Genomic DNA, 26,309 nt, shown 5'->3' with positions numbered 1-26,309 from the left:
AAACATTGACATTCGAATCAGCTAATGAAGAAAAGATGTCCTAAACAGATGATTGGCTTTGAAGTATTTAACATTAATTAACATCTTTCAGACCATAAAATACGAGATAAGAATGTGGAAAAATGAAGAATGAAACCATGAGAAAGAAAGAAAAGTGAGTCCTTGCAGATTCCAGACTGCAATCTTGAAAAATTATAAACTATGGAAGGTCAGAAAGTGGTTTTTCTGCGCAACTCAAAACACGTAATGCTTAGGTCTAAGAAAGTTGCTGGGTACAACCTTAACAGAATTCATTAATTCAAATCGAACTTGAGCAGAATGTCAAAGTCATAGATTTTACCGAACTGGAGGCAATTTGCTTGTTTAGCTCTATAAATGCAGCAGAACTCATCATCCACTTCTTCTGCAACCAACTTCTTGTTTCATTTGCATCCCTCTACCCTGCATTTGCAATGGCACCCCTGAGATGGCTCTTGATCTTTGTTGCATGTTTCCTTTCATGCACAGTCTTGGAAAGTCTGAGACCTGTCCTGATTGTTTTATCCATTCTCGGGCAGGTTATTACCCAAATTCTGACGAAAAAGGAACAGAAGGTCAGGATCAAGCTACATATACAAATTCATAAGCATGAGCATGAAAGCGTGTTGTCTTGCTTGCTTTGCAATTTTAGATGACATGAATTCATGCACATTAATTGCTAGCACTAATATCGCGCTTAATATGATCGCAGTTGGGAAATGTGGCTTTGGTAAGTTTGGAGCAACACTCAATGGCGGTGACGTTTCGGCTGCAGCAGAGCTGTATCGAGCGGGTGTAGGATGTGGCGCTTGCTATCAGGTAATTACAGCATGCCACAATATTATACATGTCATTAGAATGCCTGACGTTTTCATATGCTTGTATGCATTATCTATATTTATGTCTAATGACTCTATCATGCTGCTCTTAATCAGGTAAGGTGCACTAACAGTTATTATTGCCTGGATAAAGGAGTAACTGTAGTCATAACTGACCATGGAAGCAGTGATCAAACTGACTTCATTCTCAGCCAGCGAGCCTTTAGTCAGATGGCACGGAGCACAGATGCAGCAGCCTCTCTACTGGCACTTGGAATAGTTGACATTGAATATAGAATGTTAGAGATATGCTTCATGGTCATTAAGAAAGCTACAAGATATGCTTCATGGTCATTAAGAAAGCTTCTAGATTTAACTAATAACAGATGATTTAGAAGTTAGAAGCTCACAAATTGAACTTTCATATGACTGAGAGGAGAGCATCTGCAGGAACTATATGTTCTTTTCCTTGGGTTTACCATTGATTTATTCCATAAAAGTAATTAAGCAAGTCCATGAAAACACAAAACTTCATTGTATCCTCCATGGAAGTAAAACCTCTGTGAACTAAATGAATCTCTCTGTCTCTTTTTGAACAGGGTCTCATGTAGCTATCTTAACAAAAATATTACATTCAAGATCGATGAGAGCAGCAATAACCCTTATTATTTAGCTTTTGAAATACTGTACCAGCAAGGAAAGATGGACATTACAGCTGTGCAGCTCTGTGAGGTGCCATACAGTGCTTTTTCCCCTTTGATACTGGAACCTACTCATTTTCCATAGACCAAGTTTATGAAAGATATTGTCAAATTATCTGTAAAACAAGAATAGTTTTGTTTCACAGACTTTGAGTGTCACAATATTAATTAATCAGTCTGGGTAAAAGCACACTACCTAGACTCCTTGACTATAGTTCAGAAGTGTGCTTAACTGACAAATGCACATTTTTCTTTGTGCAGACACAAAACTTTGTTTGTAAACTATTGGATAGGACTCATGGAGCAGTATGGACAACCACCTCGCCACCAAGCGGGCCTTTATCGATAAGGATGCTATTTAGTGCCAATGATGAAGATGAGACATGGGTAGTTCCAGTCAATAACATACCAGGAAATTGGAAACCTGGAGACACATATGACTCAGGAGTACAAGTAAATGCATAGCCAAAGAAACTGAATGTTGTCATTCTACGGTCAATAAGTCCTCGGTGTTCTTGTGCTTTATTTTTTATTCGTTTCGTATCCAAATTTAGTCAGGAGATGGTACAAGAAGTTGGCGTTCTACAGTTAGTCATTCCATTACTGCTCACTAGTAAAAGTAACCAGGAGAAGAATTATAGGTTTGTAGTAATTCTCTACCGTAGACTGTGGACTAATTGTATCCTCCTCCTATGTCAAAACAATTGATTGCATATGAATAAATTGGATGCAAGACATAATTATTTTTCTTTCAACATTTACTCATAAAGCTTTCAAAGCTTCATATCTCTGATAGACAAGATGTTGATTGTATCTGTCAATATACAGCATTTCATGTTACTTCTGAACAAACTGAACAACTTTTGTGAATTTACAACTATATCTCACCTGGGCAGCAATGGCCTTGAATACTTGAATGCCAATGCTAATTCATAAACTGAGATCAACAGTATTCCACGATGAAGTTGGGCAATCATAACTTAGGAAATCACCCTATTGTCTATGCAAGTGATGAACCACGAAAAGTCATACCATCACCTTCAATTCAGAAGCCAGGCTAGGATATCTGATAGATAATTGGTATTCAGGTCAACTTTTGCCTAGCATGCTTACGTCTCAAATAATCACAACTCAATATTAACACGAACACGTTCTGATTTTTTGCATATGCTGAGCGAAATCTTCAGTTAAAAAAAATATCATCAACTGTTTTCCCTTTGCTTCAACTATAAAACTTCCAGAACTCAATCTTCTCTAGCAGGGAGTTTTGTATTGGTTTAATCCTTCTATTCATGAATTTGGTCTCCGAATAACCAATTTTGATAATTTCTTCCACAAAGAATATATATTCCTCTTCCTGTTCTATTGTCTGCATGACAACTTCAATTGAGCACCCATTTCACTCAACATAGAGTAAACCATGCTTCTCTTGTGGGCTGATCTAGTTTTCTGAGACATATCTGATTGTAAATCCATCAAGTGCACAAGGCTAGACCCAGCTTCCTTTTCTGTGCCCTTTTCTTTCATCAACTTTCTTATATTCTCCACATCATCCCATCTCCCTTCTGTGGCATATATGTTGGACAATAACACATATGGCCCAATATCCCCTGGTTCCATACCAATTAATCGCTTTGCAACAATCTGTCCAAGTTCTAGTCTGGAGTAGGTCCTGCATGCCGAAAGTACAGACCCCCATAGAGCTGTTCCTGCTTCCACGGGAATTGTCTTAACAAGTTCTTCACTATCATGCACCAACCCAGCCCGGCCAAGGAGATCAACCATGCAACCATAGTGCTTAACCTTGGGCTCTATATTGTAAACTCTATGCATTAAATCAAAGTACCACCAGCCCTCTAACACCATCCCAGCATGATTACATGCACTTGGGATGCATGTAAAAGTGGCATCATTTGGCATCACTCCACACTTTTCCACCTCCATAAACATTTCAAGAGCTTTTTCTCCATGCCCTTGCATCCCATATCCCATAATCATAGAATTCCATGATACAACACTTCTCTCTGGCATCTCATCAAAGATCAACTTCGCCAAATCCATAGCCCCACATTTTGCAAACATTGTCAAGAGAGTTGTCATAAGCAACACATCTGGCTTGATTCGTCCACTACCTTTTATATAGGAATGAATCCATTGACCTCGATCAAGCCTTCCCAGATGTCCACAAGAGATCAGAACACTTACAAGTATAGCCTCATTCGGCTGAACATCTCCTTCCACCATCATCTCATCAAACAATCTCAAACACTCAGAATAGTCCTTCAACCTCACATAAAGAGCCAACATAGTAGTCCAAGAAACCATATTCCGGCAATCCATTTGATCAAATAACATCCTCGCTCCATCTTTATTTCCAGTCCTGGCATAGCCATCAATCATACAATTCCAAGAAACAACATCACGAGAAGGCATCTCCTCAAACAACTCCTTTGCCGCCGCCATATCCCCAACCCCTACATACCCTGTAATTATTGAATTCCAACTAAAAACATCCCTTTCGTGCATCCCATCGAAAATCTGCCTTGCAAAGCCCAGTTCTCCATTCTTCACATACCCATCAATCATCGTATTCCACGTTACCAAATCTGAGTCAGAACATAAATCAAATACCTTCCTTGCATCCCAAATTTTTAAACAAACAGAATACATATGAATCAGAGCATTCCTAACAAATAAATCCAACTCAAACCCACATTTCACAACACGACAATGAATCTTTATCCCTTCATCTAACAAACCCGCATCAGCACAAGCTTTAACTAATATAGGAAAAGTATAATTATTCTGAAAGACGCAATTTTTAACCATTCCATTATAGTAAAAAGCCAATGCCTTTTTTGGGTCATTGAATCTCACGTATCCTCTAATTATAGTATTAAATAGAAAAGCATCTGGGTATTCAAGATTATCAAATATTTTAATGGCACAAGGAAGTGTAGACTCAGAAGAACAGAGCTTTTTAATTGCTCTGCCGGAAGCAAGGGGATGTTGAATGAGGCCCGAGACAACGAGTTGGGTATATATTTGGTTGAAATGATAGAGATTAGGACTGATAGAGTCTAAAATGCAGGATGGGGTGGCTAAGATCTAAAATCTGCACCCCATCATGGTCTAGATGGCTGGGGACTCGTTTATCGGTATCAGACCAGAGTTTTGGAGTTGGCCTGGCAAGATTTCTCTGGGTTTTGATGAACTTTTCAAGGGTTCTTGAGGAAAGGTCGATTGAATTTCTGGCGGCTCTGAGCCTAACGGTCATCTTTTTCTGTCCAAGATTTGGCGGCAAGATCAGAGAGGGACTGTATTTTTTTCAACAAACAAGAAGTGGAAGAAATTTAAACCTTAATCCTCAATCCCACCAAAAAATGTGACCAAGGAATTTAAATCTCACTCACTCAACCCTCACTGGACCGATGTGGGAGAAAGGGGAAAGGGAAATACTCGCACTCTTGATTTTACCCTCAGCATTGGTTATTATCCTTCCCGTGACTCTTGTTTCTTTCCAACAAACGAGAAGTGGAAGAAATCTAAACTTTAATCCTTAATTCCACCCAAAAGACAATTGCTGACTTCTAGGTGCGATCAAGGGACTTAAATCTCACTCACTCAACCCTCACTGGACCGATGTGGAAGAAAGGGGAAGGAAAAACACTCTCACTCTTAGTTTTACCCTTAGCATTGGCTATTACCCGTCCCGTGACTCTTGTTTCTTTCCAACAAACGAGAAGTGGAAGAAATCTAAACCTTAATCCAGAGAGGATTGTATAGTTTGGTGTTTTACAGTTAAATTTCTGTATAATGATGCTTACTTCATCAGTTTACACCCTGTACTCTTGTCAAAATAATTTTAAAAAAGTCGTTCCGAAAATGAAAAAAAAAACATTGGTTTGAACTTTGAACTCTTATAGATGCTTTTAGGTTGGCCAGAATATTATAGGTCATGAATTGAAATGATCTTTCATCAATTGAAACTTCTTTTTTGATTAATGTAGTACAAAAAATGTTGATTGGAAATTATATTTAAAGTTCTTTGGCAATATGTTTACGAGGAATAGTGGAATCCAAATTAAACCATTGCAGTTTTTTTTTATCATTATGTAAATTTCTTACACCTATAATTTTCGAGCAACACTACTCATGTTTAACCTGTGGTTTGAACTCTTAAATTTGTGCTTTTAACTTGGCCAAATTATTATAGGTCATGAATTGATTAATTGAAATAATCTTTCAGCAATTAGATGTTTTGAGATGTTTTTATAAAACTTTTATTGAAACCTCTTTTTTGATTAATGTAGTACAAAAACTGTTGATTGGAAAATACGTTTAAAGTTGTTCGGTAATATGCTTACGAAAATAGTGGGTGCAATATTTTGTCAAGAAGAACTAAACATATATACCTTTCCAAATGGGAATGGAAAATGCGAAAGGGAAAATGGTCAATTTAGTCTCTAAATTTTTTTTTACTGTCAATTTAGTCCTCATTTAATTTTTTTGGCCAATTTAATCCCTATACTTATTCATCGATTCCAATTAAGGAACATCGCGGCGGCGCCACCTTATAATTTCGATGAAACTTCTAATTGAGCAATTAAACAGGGGTATTTCGGGTACTTCACTGATGGACAATAAAATAAGAAGTAAAATAGAAGGAAAAAATTTACCAACACATTTTTATAGCAAGAAAAACCCACCGAACTTCATTAACCTATTAACATAACAAATCAAAGAGATTTAATCAAGGGGTGGTGATCGGGGGGTTCTATACAAGGCGGTAGTGATGGTGGTGGACGGGTTCTATACAATGTAGTGGTGAAGGTGATTGAGGTGGAGGCGGGGAGTGCACAACTGGCGGTGGAGGTAGCGAGTGTACAAGTGGTGGGGGGCGGTGATGAGTAAATGTACACTGGTGGTGGAGGTGGGGATGAATTTGGTGGCGGAGGAGGTGGTGAATTATAATATTACGGGATAGGTGGTGGAGAGAATAGAGGAGGTGGTGGAGAATTTGGTTGTAAAGGTAGCGGTAAGCACACACAGTATGGCGGAGTCGGCGAAGGAGATGGAGGGAAAGGTAGAGGTGATGAGATAGCTGGAGAAGGAGCTGGAGATGGCGGTGGATGAGATGGAGGAGGGGGAGAAGGTGGAGGAGAAGATGGAGGAGGTGGTGGCGGAAGAGGAGAAGGTAGAGACAGTGAGGAAAGAGGAGAAGAAGGTGGAGGGGGTAAGGGAGGAGGAAGTGGCAGAGAATAAACCGGCAGTGGCAGAGAAAGCGGTGGAGAAGGAGAGTAAACAGGTGGCGGTGGCGGTGGTAAAGGTGATGGGGGTGTATAAACTGGCGGTGGAGGAGAGGAAAAATGAGGGCGAGGAGGCGATAAGGGCACCGACACTGGAGATGAAGGTGGTGGAGGGGACAAGGTCGGAATAAATGGATGACACTTGAATGCACTGCAGTGAATTTCTTAGACAAGAATGCCTTACACTGAGTAGCAGGGCGCTGCGTTGGCCTAGCTGGCTAACAATTCTGGCGGTTGTCGAATGTTGGTAGGCCAAAACTCGTCGGACGTTCACCATTGGAAAGTTATTTTTGGTCTGTGTTTATAGTTGCCAGTACTCTTGGCAACCTAAAGTCTGTACCCCATTTGTGCATCAATTACAGAGCATTGTTTTACGCGCACAGAAGGCAAAAGCCGCAAAACCAGCAAATAAAGAAATTTTGAAGAGGAAGCACTCCGTACATTCAACAATGTCAGGCAATCTCCTGAAAGAATTCAAGCAGCCCATTACTTCTTAAAGGACTTTGTTTTCTCTTTAAGGTACATTAACCGGCGGCCTATGTACGACGGAATAGTCCCTCCCAGCATGTTATGTGCCACATTCACGGCTCCAAACACACCAGTTCGGTTTTTCTCACTGGTTTTATGTTTTTCCTTCTATTTTATTTCTTATTTTACTGCCCATCAGTGAAGTACCCGAAATGCCCCTGTTTAATTGCTTAATTAGAAGTTTCATCGAAATTATAAGGTGGCGCCGCTGCGATGTTCCTCAATTGGAACCGATAAATAAGTATAAAGATTAAATTGGTCAAAAAAATTAAGTGGGGACTAAATTGATAGTAAAAAAAAGTTTAGGGAGTAAATTGGCCATTTTCCCAAATGCGAAATTCACAATGCGAAGTTTCTTGTGGCACTAATTATTCTTTTCGTCGAGTAAAATTAAAATGGTACAAAAGTTGATTAGTAGTATTTAAAATTGTATCAACCTTCCAAAAAGACAGAGCATCGTAGTTTTAACGCATAGAATAACTTATTCCATTTCAGTAGCTTACCAAATACTGCTCTCTTGCAAACTTCCAGCAACTACCACAACGGTACCAGGTACCATTCTCTTCTCCCCATTTAAATATATGTTTTTTCTGATCTTAATCACTAGAATTTTCTATGCGGCTTAGACTGTTTGACTGCATGAAATCAGTGCTTTAATTTGGAATGGTACGTTCTTGTTTCTTGTTCGCAAGGCATCTGAAAGTGACGTCTAGTTTTAGCTGATCATCCTCCTAGTGCTACATGATTGTTTTAGCTTTGATTAAAGGGTGGTTTGGATTTTGTTTGTTAATTTTCAGTACCCGCAATTGCATATTTGGTAAAATAAATATGTTTCAGAAGGATATTTGGGTTAAATTTTGTTTTTGACTTTGGAGGAGCTTACCTCAATGGGAAATTGTTGTGCTCTCCTAAAATCTATTGTGGGTTTTGCCAACGAGGTAGACATATACTGCTTTTTGTTTGCCCATGATTTTGAAGTGAGCAAGCCTAGGGCCTGGTGATTTAAAAAGTTGCGTATGATATCTCTGGGAGCCTAGTTCTCTATCACAGTTTTTAAGTATTGATCTGTTCTAGACATGATTTTCGAGGTTAAATTTATAGGCAGTTTAAGGAGCCAGCTAAAGAATTATGTTCTTAATTCTGGGCAATTACATGTTTGATTTGCTCCATCTGAATACTATCTCCACACAACATCTAGGTAATGGGTGATTGGATTGAAAGGTAAGCACTACTGGACTTGTGCAGAGCTTTAACTTGATGAATTGCCTCAGTAGATATGTTTTTGCTTGCTAATGTTTAGTTTATATAGCTAGAATCAGCAGGGATCATATTCAGTCTGATCAATGAAAGGATTTCATAATAGAGGAGGAGCATGATGGAAGGTTGCCAAAACAGAAGAAGGTCAAAGTTGTTTTTGTCTTGGGTGAGCATTTGGGGTTGATTCTCTGCTCCTGTTCCTAACCTCTATGAGCCTTTAAACGGTCATATTCCACTTAGTTATATTTAAATCCACAGGAAGTGTCTTCTGATCCAATTCTTCAGTCAAAATAGACTACTTCTGTTCTGATTAATTAAACTCATGAATTGTACACAGCTTTTTCAACAAATCTTGAAGGTGGATCTCTACTTATTATCTTTCCTCCAGATAACAGAGGACACAAGTCCAAGAAACTCGAGAAAGTTGAGCAAAAGACATGTTGACACAGATTTCAATCAAACAGATAAACTGCCAAATAATTTCAAAATCATCTTGGAAAATTGTCTCATCAAGTCTGCCTTTCTAGTTGTGTGGACCATATGGAACCAAATTTGCTGCTTGTGACTGGAAGGAACACCTGCAAGGCTTTTATATCTTATATTAGCAAGAGAAGTGAATAATAAAAGGAGCTAGTAATCTGCGCTGCACCAATTTCATTTATTTCAGAGAATGGCTTCATAGTGCTTTTAGTTCCTTTGGCTTAGTTGAGTGAACGAGTTTTAGTTGCTCCGTCCTTTTCTGAATCCTCTATTTGGCAGAAAAGAAAGTATTTTTTTTCATTCCTTGATTGGCTGTGTTTCATTGTCATGGCACCTGAAGTTGTTAATTAAAGACCTGTTTTTGTTTTTAGATATTTGGTTGCCAAATTCAGTAACCATACACAGCCACCTATGTGTCAGCATCCGAGTTTCTTTTGCCTTTTCTCTTCAATTTTCCTTTGCAATAACCCTGACAAACTCACATGAATATGGTTTTCCTCTTGATCAATAATTTTAGTGTTTCTGACCTTGTAATTGTCAATCTGTGACCTTTCTCAGTATACTTGTATCACATCTTTTATTCTTTCTTACGGTGGGATGGCTTTGGATTATGCATCTAACAAGTGGTCCAGGAAGTGGAAAAGGGACTCAGTGTGCCAAAATTGTTGAACAATTTGGTTATAGCCACCTTAGTTCCGGTGATCTTCTCAGGAAAGAAATCAAAGCTGGCTCAGAGCATGGGTATGTACTCTTGCTTTTCCCTTCATTTATTGGTCTTACAATTTTATTTCTCAGAATATTGAGCACGAAGTATCAGTTGAACAATGTTTGATTCCATGGTATTGACTATACAACATTGGCATGATATTATGTAGTTGAAATGGATCTGATGTAGAATTTTTGTGAGATTATGGTTATGGTTGGAATAGTTCTTACTCTCTGCTTCATACTGTCATGTCCTTAATGATTCTGCAGCACCATGATCCAGAACATGATGAATGAGGGAAAACTCATTCCATCTGATATAACGATTAGGCTTATTCAAAAAGCTATGCAAGAAACTGACAATGACAAATTTCTTCTTGATGGCTTCCCCAGAGATGAAGAGAATGTTAGAACGTTTGAGAAACTTGTATGTATGTTTTTCAACTGAAAGTTTGAGTTTTGAACACAATGCATCCTCCTTCCAATTTAAACTTGTATTCACCTAATCCCAGTGTACTGGGCTTCTGACAAAACCATCACTTTGTCAAAGCCACACTTAAAAGATTGACTTAAAATTCAACTCTTCTTTTCTGTAGACAAAGATTGAACCAGATTTCATACTGTTTCTTGATTGTCCAGAAGAGGAGATGACAAAGCGCCTTCTATCCAGAAACCAGGTTAAGTTTGTGTAAGCCAAGTTGACATGCTCATGGTTTCTGTTTAGTGCTTTTACAAATGTAGGTTTCTTCCTTATTGTGGACAAAGAAAGGATCTTATTTGACTTGCACCCAAAATCCTGGGGAAGAGAAGATGATAACATTGAAACAATAAAGAAACGCTTTCGAGTTTTTCAAGAGTCCACTCTGCCTCTGGTTAATTATTATGCTTCAAAGGGGAAGGTACGGAAGGTAAGCAATCTTTCATCTTCATGAGTTTATGAACAAATGACTGTTTTGGTTCCTGCAGCAGCAACAACCAAGTTCTCAATTGGCAGGTGGATGCTGCAAGGCCTGTTGAAGATGTTTTTGGATCAGTCAAAACCATTTTCTCCTCAGCAAATGAACAGGTAAAAACTAGATATGGAATTTATTGAAGTGAAATTGGTGATTAAATGACTATGACATTGGAAATATACAATCTTTTACCTGTTACAAGGTTGATTTGGCTTTTTCTTTTCTATTTCCCCTGAAAACAAAGTAAAGAGAACTCTGCATTGGATTGTACAACTATAGTTTTACTTGCCTTGAAAATTATGAGTTGACTGAACTAGTCATGCTCTTAAAAGTTTTTAATGCCACATCTTATCTGTTATCCTACTCAGCTGATGCAGACCATGTTGTGCCTTGCAGGGTGCCTGAAGCTCAGGGAATAAATAGCTTTTACTGGTTTGATACTACATGCATTTGGGTAGTAGTCTCTGATTTACGTAGGCATTCTCTCAGATGGAACATTCATCCCTTCTTCTCCCAAAATAAGTACAAAAACAAGATGCTGTTTCTTATTTTTGCGAAAAGAGAATGTTAGCATTGGTTAATTTTGCTTAATTACATGTTTCATGTATTGTCACTCTTGGATGGCTACTTAAAAGTGGAATGGGAGTAAAGGACTGAAAATGTACAAAACTTGCTGAAATTTTCACAACTGTGGATTGTGGGTGCCATATTAAGTTTTTGAAAGTATGTATATTGTGGATGTATGAAGAATCCATGATCTGTTGGTTATGAAATTCTAAGTTCAATATTATGTTTTTCAACTGATACAAGGATCAGAAATTTTGAAGTTAGCTTGGCAGGCCTGTTCATAAAGGCTACTGAACATTTGCAGGTATTGACATGATAAGCAGCATTTCAACAGTAAACCAACACTTTCTTTTCTTATATATCATGGCATATTTGTGACATACAGTTTTTTAGTTTACTGTCTATTGAGTTTCAATTTTAGTCCTTGCTCTATTTTAGCGAGTTATGAAGAGAATAACAAATTTTCACATTCTCTTTTTTACATGACTTCATCCTTCATTCAAAAGGTTTAGAATGTTTTGTAGTTTGTAAAGACAGCATTTATTTGTCAAAATTTTTTTACTTGCATCATCAACACATTTTTTAATCACATTTTTATCTTACATACATTGTATCAAAAGTCAAAACAGTACTATAATATTTTTTTACAAAAAATTATCCCAAATAATCTACTTGATTTTTAATGCATCATCATCCTACATGAATAGAAGGCCACGTAGTGAAAAAGTGAGAATTAAATCATTTATTCAAATATGACGAATATTAGGACACAAGTTATGATTTGTTCTTCAAGTTTAAGGTTGAATTTTTTAATGCAATATTTTCAAAATTTTAAATTCACTATTTTTTTTTAAAAATTAAATAGAAGTATTAAGTAACAAACATGCATTAGATGACATATTACAAAGCTGGTTAGTGGTTACCGCATCCAAAAAAAAAAAGACAAGAAAAAATGCTGGTCACTTGCAAAATTAAAGTGGAATAAGTGAAAAAGGAGAGACCACATAAGGGAAAGACGTGAGAAGCAGAGACCGCTTTCCTCTTTGTCCAAAGATGCGAAAGCGTTCCCTTCGATCAACTTATGCAAACGGTAAAGTGAGGTAGATCTCTTTCAGAGCTTCCACGTTTTCTGTGGTTGGAGGAGACGGTTTCTCGGCTTTGAGATTTGACCATGGAGTTCTTAGACGAAGATGCCTGTAATGGTACCACTGATTATAATCAGAGTAGCTAAGGGGGTAGATGAAAAAGAAAGAGAACAGAGGAAATAGGGAAGGAAAGATACGTGAGAGGGAAGGGATAATGAAGGAAAGAAGGAACTGAATTTGTTGTATCTCATTGCATAACCTTTCCGTCCCCTTTTAGGCTTATTTATACAAGATTCTTCCTCTAGATCCTTCTGTGTTCTAACCGCCCCCTTAACAGAATGAGCGTACATGCATGCATGCCTTTTTGATGAGTAACAGAGTAACTAACTTTTGAATTACTAACTAACTTCCTAAAATAGAAAACGCAGCAGATACATTTCTGCTAAAGGTATTTAAAATATCTAGGGTCATTACAACACCTTCCCCTTAAGAATCCTAGTCACTAGGATTGAGCTGGAAATTTGGGAACTGTGATTGTATTACTGTGACATCCTCCCAAGTTGAGTCTTCCGTGCCTAAGTTCACCCACTTGATCAACACTTGAGTCATCTTCTGTTTTCTCCTTATGATTTCACGAGTATCAAGTACACTTTCCGGGGCAATTTTAATCTGCCCCTCAGCAGTAGTCAAGGGTAACTCCTGAGTCACAACACGATTTGTTGCAGATGGTTTGAGCAAGGAAACATGGAAGGTAGGATGTATCAAAGAACCAGCAGGTAACTCTAGCTTATAGGCTGCATTTCCAACCTTTTGAAGGATCTTATACGGCCCATAGTACTTGGAAGATAACTTCAGATTCTTCCTGATTGCTACTGAAGTTTGCCTGTAAGGCTGCAATTTCAAGTATACCCAGTCACCTACCTGGAAACTCCTTTCAATTCTGTCCTTGTCAGCAAACTGCTTCATTCGATTTTGAGCCTTGATTAGATTTCCCCTCAGCAATTCATTCCACTTCCTCCTATCCCCCAACCACTGTTCCACAGCGGCTACTGGGGTCTCTAAGGTATCTAGGCCTAATTGAGAGGGTGGATAACCATACAGAGCCTGAAAAGGAGTCATTTTCAAGGCTGTGTGATGGTTGGTATTGTACCACCATTCGGCAGCTGCTAGTAAGAACTTCCATTTGTGAGGTTGTTGGAAACAAAGACACCTCAAGTATGTCTCAACGCACCTGTTCAGCCTTTCTGTCTGCCCATCTGTCTGAGGGTGGTATGCAGTGGAGTAGTGCAGCTCAGTACCCAGCTTCCCAAACAATTCCTGCCAAAACATGCTAGTAAACAGCCTATCCCTGTCTGATACAATGCTCAGGGGTAATCCGTGCAACTTGTAGATGTTATCAAAGTACATGCTAGCTACTGATTGTGCTGTATACTTGGAGGGTAGTGCTAAGAGGTGGCAGTATTTGGTAAACCTATCAATGACCACTAGTATTCCTTCATATCCTTGAGATTTAGGTAATCCTTCAATGAAGTCCATTGCAATGTGCTGCCATGCTTGCTCAGGGACAGGAAGTGGTTGCAGTAGGCCTGGTGTTTTGCAATTTTCTACCTTGCTCCTCTTACAGACATCACATTGCTGCACCCAACCTTCTACCTCTCTCTTCATTCCTGGCCAGAAGAATGGTCTCTTCAACCTCTGATAGGTTCCCAGATTGCCTGAGTGTCCTCCAAGGTGCGAGTCATGAAAGCAAGTTATCAGCTTCTGTCGCAAGCTCCCTGACGCTCCAATGTAAATCCTGCCTTTATACCTGAGTAATCCCCTATCAAAAGAGTAATTTGGAAGAGAGTTAGGTGTAATTGTCAAGGCTTCGATTAGCTTAATCACTGCACTATCCTCTCGGTAGCTTTCCAGAACCTCAGCTAGCCACGCAGGTTTCATGACTGAGAGACTGTGTGTAGAGCTATCTTCTTCATAGCCTCTCCTGGACAGTGCATCAGCCACAAGATTTTCCTTACCTCTCTTGTACTGTATTTCATAGTCCAGTCCTAGCAACTTAGTAAGCCACTTTTGCTGCAGGGGAGTGGTTATCTTCTGCTCTAGTAGGTACTTTAAGCTCTGGTGATCTGTCTTTATGATGAAATGGTTGCCCAGCAGGTAATGTCTCCACTTGGAAACAGCTGTAATAAGGGACAGCAACTCCTTCTCGTATATGGATAGTCCCAGGTTCTTAAGTCCCAGAGCTTGACTGAGATAGGCAATAGGCCTTCCCTGCTGCATTAGGACTGCACCAATAGCCTTATGACTAGCATCGGTTTCTAGGATAAAAGGTAAAGAGAAATTAGGAAGAGTTAGGACTGGTGTACTGCTCATTAGCTGCTTCAGTTTTTGAAAAGCTAGCTCAGCCTGCTCATTCCAATGGAAGTTTTCCTTCTTCAAGAGTTCAGTAAGTGGCTTGGCAACAAGTCCATATCCCCTCACAAACCTCCTGTAGTACCCCGTCAGTCCCAAAAAACCTCTTAATGCTTTCACTGACGTAGGGGCAGGCCAATCCATCATGCTCTTGACTTTTGAAGAATCTGCCTGCACTCCATCTCCACTGATAACATGTCCCAAATACTCTACTTGTGACTGTCCAAAGACGCATTTGGAAAGCTTGGCAAAAAGAGAATGAGCTTGGAGTGTTTCTAGGACAGTTTTGAGGTGCAAAAGATGAGTGTCTGGGTCTGGACTGTATACAAGGATGTCATCAAAGAATACTAACACAAACTTCCTCAGGTAAGGTTCAAAGACATGGTTCATCAGGCTTTGAAAGGTTGCGGGTGCATTAGTAAGACCAAAGGGCATAACAGTGAACTCATACAATCCAAGGTGAGTTTTGAAAGCTGTTTTTGGAATGTCAGCAATGATCATCCTGACCTGATGGTATCCAGCTCTTAGATCTATTTTAGAAAAGAGCTTGGCTCCATACAGTTCATCAAGTAAATCATCAATGATAGGTATTGGGAATTTATCCTTGATAGTCAGGTCATTTAGTTGTCTGTAGTCAACACAAAATCTCCAAGTTCCATCTTTTTTTTTTACTAATAGAACTGGAGAGGCGAACGGACTATGGCTAAGCTGGATAATTCCACTACTAAGCATGTCCTTCACCTGCCTTTCTATTTCATTTTTTTGGTTGTGAGGGTACCTATATGGTGCTATCTTGAAAGGTTTGACATTAGGTACTAGGGGAATTTGATGGTCACAGTTTCTGGAAGGGGGAAGGGACCGTGGTTCACCAAATACATCTTTGTAGTCTTTAAGCAGAGCACCTAAGGACTGTTGAAAATCAGTGTCCAGCTGAGTGACAGTGTTTACCTGAGTCTCCTTCATTTGCAGTCCGCATGCATGCTTCCAAATTCTGGTACTCCATCCCTCCTTCTCAGCCTTATCACCAGGGAGTTTGAGAACAGTCTCCTTGGATTCTCCATGCAGAAGAATCCTCTCCCCTTTCTCATCAAAGGACATGTTCAGCTGCTTGAAGTCGAATGTGATGGGGCTGTGTGCCGCCATCCAGTCTACCCCTATGATCACATCATACGGCTCCAAGTTAATGACAAACATATCATGAGTGAACTGTTTACCTTGCATTGTCCAGCTCATGTTTGGGATCATCTTGTCGCAGGTCAAATACTCCCCATTTGCCACCCTGACTCTGAAAGGCTTGATAGACTGGACCAGCTCTGGGTAGAGTCGTGCCACAGAGTTTTTGACAAAGCTATGAGTGCTTCCTCCATCAACCAGAATTGATAGTGGTGTCCGTTTGAAACTCCCTTGCAGCTTGATGGTGTTGTAAGTCATTTTCCCTGTTAACGCATGTATCTCCATTTCTATACCCTTGGTTGATTGTGCTCCCTTGTACTCGATCATCTCCCCTTCCACCAGATCATCAGGACTGTCGTCTATTGCCACCAGCAGATGGATTTCCTTCTGCTTACATTGGTGTCCTGGACCAAACTTCTCCCCGCACCTAAAGCAAAGATGGTGCTCCCTCCTGTACTGCAGCTCTGCGGGTGTGATTTTTCTGAAGCTTTGAGGATTCTGTTTCTTGACAGCATTGGCAATAACAGGCTTGGTATGAGGCGCGGTATATTGAGCAGCAGTCTGTGTAGTATTCCCTGCGAAACCAGATTTTTGGGGAGGTTTGTGCTTCTTGTGGTAAGCTTCAAAGGCATTCTCTTGCAATCTGGCCAGCTCGAATGCTTTGGATAGAGTCTTAGGGTCGTGAGTCTTCACCATTGACCGTAACTCATCTGGTAGTCCACTCAAAAAACATGAAATGTAATAATTTTCTGGGAGGAGAGGTGCTCGACTCATTACCTCAGAGAGTAGCTCCTCAAATTTTTCCTGGTAGGCTAAGACTGTGGTGGAAAGCTGCAATTTATTGAATTCCTCCACTGGATCCATTTGTCCCAATGCTCCAAAACGCTTGCACAATTCTCCCGAAAACTCCATCCAATCCACCTTGTTACCTCTAGTAGATTTGAATCCTTGATACCACACCTCTGCTTTCCCTTCTAAATGGAATTCCGTTAGCTCCATCCACTGCTCCAAAGGAATGTGTAGAAGCTGGAAATACCTCCGAAGTTTCCTGATCCATTCCCGGGGATTGTCTCCCCTGAACGCTGGAATTTCTAATTTAGGTGTGCTAGCATGGAAGGTGCTCCTGACAGTTTTCTCTCCTTGCTCTCGAGTCCCCATGTCAGAGTTCCTGGAGTGACTTCCCTCTGGAGAGCTCAATAATCCCTTCTCAGAATTCCCTCGGTTCACACTGGAAAGCTGCTGAGAAATGGCCACCATGAACGCATCTAATTTATTGCTCAGCTCCCCGCTTACTGCATCCAACCTATCTTCCATAATTTGTTTGTCTGCTGCTAGGGATTCCAGAATTCCTTGGAGTCTGCTATCTTGCCTGCGTAGTTGTTCTTCCATAGTTTTCATTCGAGTTCCATCTGCCATTGGATTATAGTGATTTCAGCTTCCTAGTCCAAGGACCGGAAGCTCTGATACCACTTGTAATGGTACCACTGATTATAATCAGAGTAGCTAAGGGGGTAGATGAAAAAGAAAGAGAACAGAGGAAATAGGGAAGGAAAGATACGTGAGAGGGAAGGGATAATGAAGGAAAGAAGGAACTGAATTTGTTGTATCTCATTGCATAACCTTTCCGTCCCCTTTTAGGCTTATTTATACAAGATTCTTCCTCTAGATCCTTCTGTGTTCTAACCGCCCCCTTAACAGAATGAGCGTACATGCATGCATGCCTTTTTGATGAGTAACAGAGTAACTAACTTTTGAATTACTAACTAACTTCCTAAAATAGAAAACGCAGCAGATACATTTCTGCTAAAGGTATTTAAAATATCTAGGGTCATTACAACGCCCGACCCAGATTCGTCCTCCAATCGAAGCCTACACCCGAACCCGCCCAATCGACCCAAGATCCCCCATCTCTCCGTAAACCCACTCTCCTCATTTCTCTCACTCTCTCTGCACTCCTCCTCGCTCTGTCATTCCTCTACTTCACCTCAGATCCCTTCCAATCCCTCTTCACATGGTTCTCTGTTTCCCTCCTCGTCGGCCCATTTGCTCCCCTCTTCCTCACGGCCGGCGACATCCGGGTCGGCCTTGGCCCGCCCCTACCGGAACCCACGAAGGAAACCGAAATATCTGATGAGGTTAGCAAAAGAAGCGGTAAAAGGCCAGTAAAATCTACAAGGAAACAAGACGGGTCAGGAAATGGATCCGGGTCGACCAGGCCGGATTACGGCTGGGAAGCGGTGGAACAAAATGGGTTATCGGTGAATGGAAATGGGTCGGTTGCAAAATTTGAGAAGAGCGGGGGGAAGGTTGTGAATGAGGAGGTGCAGTGGGATGCGGGGGATGATGAGTTGTTGAAGAAGTTGATGGGGAATTATCCGGTTGGGAAGCCAGGACGTTGGGAGGCGGTAACTGAGGGTTTTAAGGGCAGGCATAGCGTAGAGAGTGTGATAAAGAGATAAAAGGAAATGGGGGAAAAAAAAGTGAGTGACGAGGATAGTTATAAGAAATTTTTGAAGGATAGGAAGCCGGTGGATAGGCGAATCGAGGGGGAAAATGAGAGTCATGTTGGAGGATTGCAGAGCGTTGAAGCGAAGGGAGACAGTAGTGGATGGAGTGCTGGGGAGGATTTAGCATTGCTTAATGCTCTAAAAGCCTTTCCTAAGGATGTAGCAATGAGGTGGGAGAAGATTGCAGCTGCAGTGCCGGGGAAAACGAAGCCGGCTTGTATGAAAAGAGTGGCAGAATTGAAGAAGGATTTCAGGAGTTCTAAGGCTGGTTCTAGTGAGGCTTAAATGAGAGAGTGGCAATCGAATTCTGACTGCCTTGAGAAGGTAAAAATTTTGTATTACAGAGTGATACACTTTAAAAATTTTAAGGATAGAGATTGATGAATACTCTTTCAACGCTGGATTTGAGTCCATTCTAGAAACCTGTAACCAATACGTTTTATCGTAGACGAGAGTGTTGATAAGTTATTAATTTTTGGATATTCATTGGAATCTTGTTATTTGTATGAATCAATGTGTTATCAATTAAGTTACATTTTACTGTTCACAAATGATCTTAGTGTCTGTCTTGCAACTTATTTGTTTGAGTTGTTAAGAGGTCTTTGTCGACTGTTCATGTGGTCTGTCCAATGATGGGTTCAATGTTCGATGCTGAAGTTGTGATATTCCTCTAGGAAATGATCCTGTGGCCATTTCGTGGGAGCTTTTCAAACTGGCATGCGACATAGTAATTCTGGGGATATGACCTAGTGTCTTGCTATAAAATGTAAATGCATCATGCAATAAGCTCAGGGCATTATTGTGCAGATTGAAGGATGAAATGAACGAAACACTGGGGCAGGGGAGGGCTCTTATAATACTTCCCACTGAGAGGTTTAGGGTTCAAATTTTGGGCATGACAATTAGAGGTGGGAAGGGTGAAGGGATGGGTAAAAACAAAAAAAAAAAAGAAGAAGAAGGTGAACTATGGGATGGTTTGTATGAGTGCTGATCTTACTCAATTTTAAGTGTGCTAAAACTACTTAATTGTGTCCGTTGCAGAATGCATAAATTGTTGTGAATATACTTAATCCGTGTGGAAACTGTTTATATACTTTTCTTAAATTTCTGTTTTTTTTTTTCTGTGGATATAATTCCTGGAAGGTACAAGCTAAGTGATAGTATGGATGCACATAATGTGAATCAATGTAACTGGAAGCTAGAAGCACCAATAAATGAAGCAATGACACAAGATGCTGTTAGATATTAGATACTAAGATACAGTCAATATACTCCCTTAAACAGTTACATGCAATATCATAGAAAGCATTTAGATGAAGCTTTAAAATTCTGCTAGATAGTATTTTGAATGGGGTTTTTCTGAAGAATAATTTTGATATGAAACTACATTGAACTGTAACTGGACTCTTTCAGATATCAAGAGACCTTGTAAGCTTAGTCTTAGTTGTGAGTGTCAGTTGTAGTGCAAGGAGCCAATAACTAATGCGTCAGATGGAGTTAGTGGATGTCTGTATTCAGGAATGATTTTCATATGGAAAATACATTTTATAGAGTAAGATGATATGCATAACTTTTAGTGACTCTTGTTGAGTTAATTGCCAGTGTTGTGTTGGTGTAAGAACCATTTGTTATTGAGTCAGATAGAGTGCCAATAAGCATCTTTCACTCAACAAATGAATTGGAGAAATTACCAGTAAATACCTTGAGATCACTGGTTTGGATTGTTAAGTTCTTGTATACCAAGAAATAGTTTTCAAGATCAGCAAGTTGGTATGAATCTTTAAGTGGCAGTTAAAAAACTTTTACTGAAATAGAGCATGTTGCTGGAGAAAACTTTAGACACAAACACATAAAGGTTTGGATCATGGAGTCACTAGTTAAAAAGCCTCCTTATCTGTTCTCTTGATTAGTGTTATGATTTTGGAGGTGTGAATTTATAGAAATACCAAATGGATTTTCAACTTGATCTCTCTAGAACAGTTCATAAAATTACTGGTTTGGATTGTTAAGTTTTCCTTATATACCGAGAAAATTTTATCAAGATCAGCAAGCTGATACAAAACTTTAAGCGGCCCTGAAGAAACTATAACTGAAATAGGGCGCGCTCTTAGTGAAAACACACTGTATACAAACATGTATGGGTATTGGTCCATGGAGTCACTATCCAAAATCTGTTCTCTTATCAGGAAAGTTAATCAAGGTTTTGCATTTTGGAGGTGCGAATTTAAAGAAATCCCAAATGAAGGAGAATGAACAATCACAGATGCATTTGAGAGCTTCAGAATTTAGAATATCTAGATATGGGTGATACTATTGCCAGGGGGTTACCAATGAAAATCCTTGCATCTGGAAAAATTCGGCATGCCTGGTCGTTTTAACTTGATTATTTAAATCCTGATAATGGGTGTTACTTGTTAAAGTTCCATTAGAATTAAGAGGGCTTCTTTCCTCGAGTTACAAACCATAATTGTTTCAACAGTCCATGATTATTTTCTTCTTTATTTTGGGGCAACACAGAAATTGAACTGGATTTTTTGAAGCACGGATTAGTTTTATTTTTTGAATTAAGTTGCTTCAAATCCCGTTAGTTCTCACTTACAATATTCTATCTGGTGAAAATGAAAATTTATGCATATGAAATATCATAAGCAACAATACTTGGCACCAGGTATAAGCAATGTCACGCTGATACAGAATAACAGAGATTAATTGAGAAAGTATATTCTTTCCTTCGAAAGCTGTCAAAGAGGATAGCAGAAGAGTTGAAGCAAGAATATTCAGGATACGAAGAATGAAGCCATCTTTGTTTATCTTATTATTTCCCATAGGGGTAATTGACACCAAAAGTGGTGCTTCAACCTTAAATGATACTCATTTGCAGTATTGAGGAAAGAATATAACATTTCAAGTTGATTCTATCCACCCTACGGAATAAATTATTGCAGGAAGAAGGTAAATCATGAATAATTCTTGGCTAACATTTACTGGAGGGGTTATTAATAACACACAATTAGCCTGATTTTCTGCAAGAAGAAAAATTCTTGCTTTCTATGAAGTAGATTCTCTCCCTTTAATTCCAAAATATATTTTTTTGGTTAGCCCGATTCATTGCAAACTTGTCTTGCGGCAATTGTTGTAAGACGAAATAACAAGGCTGAAAAGACACAAAAGACAAACAACCTGCTACTGAATCTGTTTCCTTGTACTTTTGTAGTACAACATAGAAAGGAAGACTTGGTTCCAACATTCATCTCAATTTTGTTGATGCACATTCTACAGTATTGAAAAAAAAAAAAAAAAAAAGATTGCTCAGATTATGGTACTTGTGCTATATATACTCCTCCAGATTGTAACAACCCTCCATTTGTTTTATCTTTTTCTAGTGAAAAACAACAAAAATACATGAATGAAGAAAGGCAGAAATGAACTTCATAGAGGAACAATACTCATCTATTGGAGTGTACCAAAACAGATAAAAGTGTTAGATCGAATTCCTCTGAGCATGGACAAACTTACAAAACTCTTTAGCTGGGACCAAACAAAATAGCTTCGCCCCACTATCAATCTTCTTGAGTCTGACTGGACTATGAAAAAGTTTCAAAAGGCGTTCACAGCCCATAATAATTAGTTTCTCCTTTATTGTGGGGCGACACAGAAAATTGAACTGGAATAGTTTTATTTCTGAATTAACTTGCCAAGTTTCTGGTCAAAGTGAAGATGCATATCAAATATCATAAGCAATATTATTCTTAACCATCCAAAAAAAAAAAAAGGCAAGATTACTCCGGCACTAGTTACCAGCAATGCCATTGATGAGAATAATAGAGACCCACTGAGAATGTGCTTCTTTTAGGGTCTGTTTGGTTGGAAGTAAAATGTTTTCCTTGGGAAAAAATTTTCCGTGGAAGTAATTTTCCATGAAAATCATTTCCCTTTCATCATTTTCAGGTGTTTGGTTAGCTTATTGAAAATATTTTCTTACTTCATTTTTCTGGTGTTTGTTTAACTTTTGAAATATTTTCACTTTTATTTCTATCTTTACTTTCTACACATTATAACTACATACTTCTTTCCATGCAAAATAAGAAAATTTATCTCATTGTTTAACTTTAAAAAATCTTGGAGAAATGTATATATGAATAAAAAATATCTCCTTAAACAATAAACAAATTGCTAGGCATTTAGTGTCAAATATCAATCACATGCAATGGTTATTGTGATATATATCTTGCACTCTTACTGCTGAAAGTTTCTCTAGAAAAGAATGTCCCTATTATACATAATTAATTACTAGCATAGGATGAGCAGGATGAGATTTTTTTTTTAATTTTGAATATACTAGGGGGAGGGTTGGGTTGGGTTGGGTGATACGGGGGAGGGAGTGTAAGGAAGAGGTCTTGGGTTCAAGTTCTCCTGTTTACACTAAAAAAAAAAAAAGAACATACTATAAGATGTTTTCAGTAAATTTGGAACATACTACAGGCGGGATGTGAGAACCCGTATTTCCCTCATATTTTTTTTCCTAGGGTTTTAGTTCCCTTAATGGCATGTTTTCTGCATTTTCTGGTTTAGAAATATTTTCTTGGTGGATTTTATGAGCAGTTATAGTTTTTAGAGGGTTTTTCTAGTATTGGAGAGTTTTTGAAAAATTAAGAATATATATATTGGACGTGGGACCCACTAGTGCGAAAAGTTCAGAAAAATTCGGCCAATAAGGTTAAGTTTCGGATACGGTGTAAAATTTATCGGGTGTTAAGAGATAAGTAGAGAGTGAGATTTGATTGATGTGAGAGGAAAGAGAAAGATAAGATTGCATTTATGAAGGTGACAAGTGTCACCACTACATTGGTTTTGACTTAAGAGTTACTATTCACCTTTTTGACTTTTGACCCATTTGAGTTAAATATCTTCAAAAATCACTAAAAATTCACCATTTCTTTCCTTTGATGGCCGGCCCTCTCTCTTGCAAGTAGGAAGAAAACTCTTCAACATTTCAAGCTTCCAACTAGCTCAATCTTCCAAAATCAATCACATAAATTAGTTTCTACTCCATATAATCTTGCCTTTTTGTGTTAGTGGTGAGTTTGGTGAAGTTTTTGGAAGAGCTAAGGTGGTCTACAACTCCTCTTCTCTTGTTTCCTAGGTAAGTGATGGTTGAACATCTTACTACACCTAATGATGCTTATGTGATGTTTAGTAGTAGCTAAAGTGATGGATTATGTGAATTATTTCTTGATTTGAAGTGATTTGGTGAAGTTTTTATATTTTTGAGGAATTTTCTGGTTTAATATGAATGAGATGTTGTGGTCATCTATGATGGTTGTTAATGAGGGGTAATGACTCATGTGGGTGTGAATTGGTGATAATAGCAACTAATTGTGGGTTTGGTTTGAGTTATGAAAAGTTAGGGTTCTTAAACCCCTAATTCTGTCCGGTTTTGGATCATAGGGTTAGAGGCCGAATTGGACTTTGCTCAAAACATAAAAGTTGTAGGTATTGATGAGTTTGAAGTGCCTACAAAATTTCAGGTCATTTGGATTAGTGTAGAGTGAGATATGTCGATTTTACTGTTGCTGTTCTGGGTTGATCAGAATGCGAAAACTGCACTTGTAATTGGCCATTTTGACTGGAATTGGTTTGGATTTTGTTGTTGGTGTCTTCTGATGAAATGTAGCTGGATCTCTTAGCTATCATATGCCTTTGGAATCAATGCATTTGGACTTGTGTAGACTGAAATAGACTAATTACAGTTTTGTGTGATTTGTAAACCTGCAATTACGGTTCAGGTTGTGGTATTCTGCATATTTGAACTAGTTGTGCTAGGATTTGGACTGAGTGGTCTTCTACATTGTTGTAGCCCTGTCTTTTAGCTTCGAAATGGTGGGTCTTACACCTTCATCCGATAATCATAGGGCATTTGGTGCCATTACCGCAAAAAGAGGTCAAACACCGTTTTTCAAGGCCAAAGCTAATTGCATTTCCGAAATTTCTGGTTTCCTTTAATGTTTGTATTTGTTTATGAAACCCTATTGGGGTTGTGATTGGCATGGCTTTATGATTAGTTATCGAGTCTCATTGTATTTGTTTACATGTTTTAAGGCTTACTCTTATTCCGGTCATTTCCTAGTTAACTTTTATTTTGAGCCTAGTTAACGGCTTTTGGGAAATGAGATGACTTTTGTGTGAAATGTTGGAACTGATTTGAGGAAATAATGAAGCCTTAATGGCTGGAAAAGTAAGAATTTTAGGGGAGGTGCTGCCCGATTTTCTAGGCCGTTTGGTTCCTTTAAGTTGGATTTGCCTTTTGGTGGATATGAAAGGCTTTTGGGTTGTTTGCGCCTAAGTCTTCATGTTACCTTTTCGTTTCCAAGAAAATCATGTTTTGCACCCTTGCATTAGTAATTATTTGGCGAGGCATACGACTAGTAGTCGAGCCTCACATGTGCATTCTGTTTACTCGATTCTGGAAGTAAAACCTTCAATTGGTTTATTTTGATTATTTTAGGGTTTCTTGGCGATTAAGGCCAATCTGAAGTGAAAACTTTTGAAGTTGAGCCGGTGAGTGTTCCACTACCTGCTACCCGTTATGTGAAATATCTGAATATCTGAATACTTGATTTATGACTATTGAAGCCAAATACTGTTTTGATGAAATGGAGGCGAGAGTGTACTTTATCACACTCGTTCTCTGGTCTGTTCATATGCCCATTTTGAACGCGTATCTGAATCTGCTATCTGTATCTGTATCTGTATCTGTTATCTGTATCTAGATCTGTATCTGTTCTGACGTCGTTTGGAAGCTTGAGTCCAACGACCTTTCTGTGACCTATGAGCTCAAATCCTGTGGCGAAGTTATTCGAGTCGGGCCGGCAAGGGCCTGGACGATTAGATAACGAACCACGGTAGTCTGTTTTGGGATCTTTGGGTATTGAGACCCTTGATTCCGGGTATACTCGAGTATTACCATTTCTGTTCGGTTACGGTGAGCGGGCCCGGTAAAGGGGTGTTTGGTGGACGAAATTCGGTGTAAAGAGGGGTCTACGGACGTGTTGGTTCTATATACGTTGACGGAGAGTCAACTGGTTTGGATCAAGTACTGCGCTGGAAATTTGGCTCCTGAGAGCCACCCGTATCCTTCTGATTTGAATCATTGGTTCCTTTGCTTTACATCTGACATGTGTATCTGATTTGTTAAATGTGAAATGCCATGACTTTAATGCTATCTGTTTGGTATCTCATTGAGCGCAAACTCACCCCTTTCTGTTCCTTTTGTTTTCCTTACAGGAAAATAAACACTTTTGGTCTGGATTTGACAAATGGCTGCCAAACTGAGCTAGTTGAACATATCTTTTGTATAGCTCATGTACTAAAACCCTAAGTGTACTTTTGGGGCGTTTTCTCTTTTGATTTGGCAAACAGTGTATATGTATCAACTTTTGAAAACTTTTGTATGTCATTCTGATTTGTAATCGCTAAAGTTCAGATGTGAATGTTTGTTAGTTATTTCGGTTGGGTTCTGACGGGTCGGTTACTATTCATGGCCTACTCCGAATTTCTTTTATTTTGGGTCATTTTACCATTTTGACTTGTTTATGCTCGTTTGTAAGTCCGGAATGAAGCTGATAGCTCTAATCTGATCCGTAGTCCTGGCGAGAGCTGGGCAGGCAGTCCGCTAACCCCTTTGGTTCGCCTTAGGGGAAAGTGGGGCTGTCACACGGGATACATGCATTTCGGAAAACAACTTCAGTAAGTTTGGAAGGGAAGTTGTTTTCCATAAGATGAGTGAAAATATTTTACAT

General features: G+C 39.1%; 1 protein-coding gene and 3 pseudogenes across 1 annotated transcript; 3 read left to right on the top strand and 1 right to left on the bottom strand.

Annotated features, from left to right (window-relative positions):
- Positions 1 to 143: 143 nt before the first annotated feature.
- LOC113735104 (pentatricopeptide repeat-containing protein At3g29230-like) lies at positions 144 to 5,256 on the bottom strand (annotated as a pseudogene).
- Positions 453 to 2,292, top strand: LOC113735965 (expansin-like B1; annotated as a pseudogene).
- A 2,567-nt stretch (positions 5,257 to 7,823) lies between the features above and the next one.
- Positions 7,824 to 11,476, top strand: LOC113735103 (UMP-CMP kinase 3). Its single transcript, XM_072082768.1, has 6 exons — positions 7,824 to 7,926; positions 9,744 to 9,852; positions 10,087 to 10,243; positions 10,413 to 10,724; positions 10,811 to 10,882; positions 11,166 to 11,476. Exons 3-4 carry the CDS (start codon positions 10,091 to 10,093, stop codon positions 10,506 to 10,508), a joined length of 249 nt encoding a protein of 82 aa, XP_071938869.1. The 5' UTR covers positions 7,824 to 7,926; positions 9,744 to 9,852; positions 10,087 to 10,090; the 3' UTR covers positions 10,509 to 10,724; positions 10,811 to 10,882; positions 11,166 to 11,476.
- Positions 11,477 to 17,716: 6,240 nt separating this feature from the next.
- On the top strand, positions 17,717 to 19,599 carry LOC113735964 (transcription factor MAMYB-like; annotated as a pseudogene).
- Positions 19,600 to 26,309: the final 6,710 nt, after the last annotated feature.

This window comes from Coffea arabica, chromosome 3c (genome assembly GCF_036785885.1).
Source record: "Coffea arabica cultivar ET-39 chromosome 3c, Coffea Arabica ET-39 HiFi, whole genome shotgun sequence".
Lineage (NCBI taxonomy): Eukaryota > Viridiplantae > Streptophyta > Magnoliopsida > Gentianales > Rubiaceae > Coffea > Coffea arabica.
This window is presented reverse-complemented; position numbering and strand designations above follow the sequence as displayed.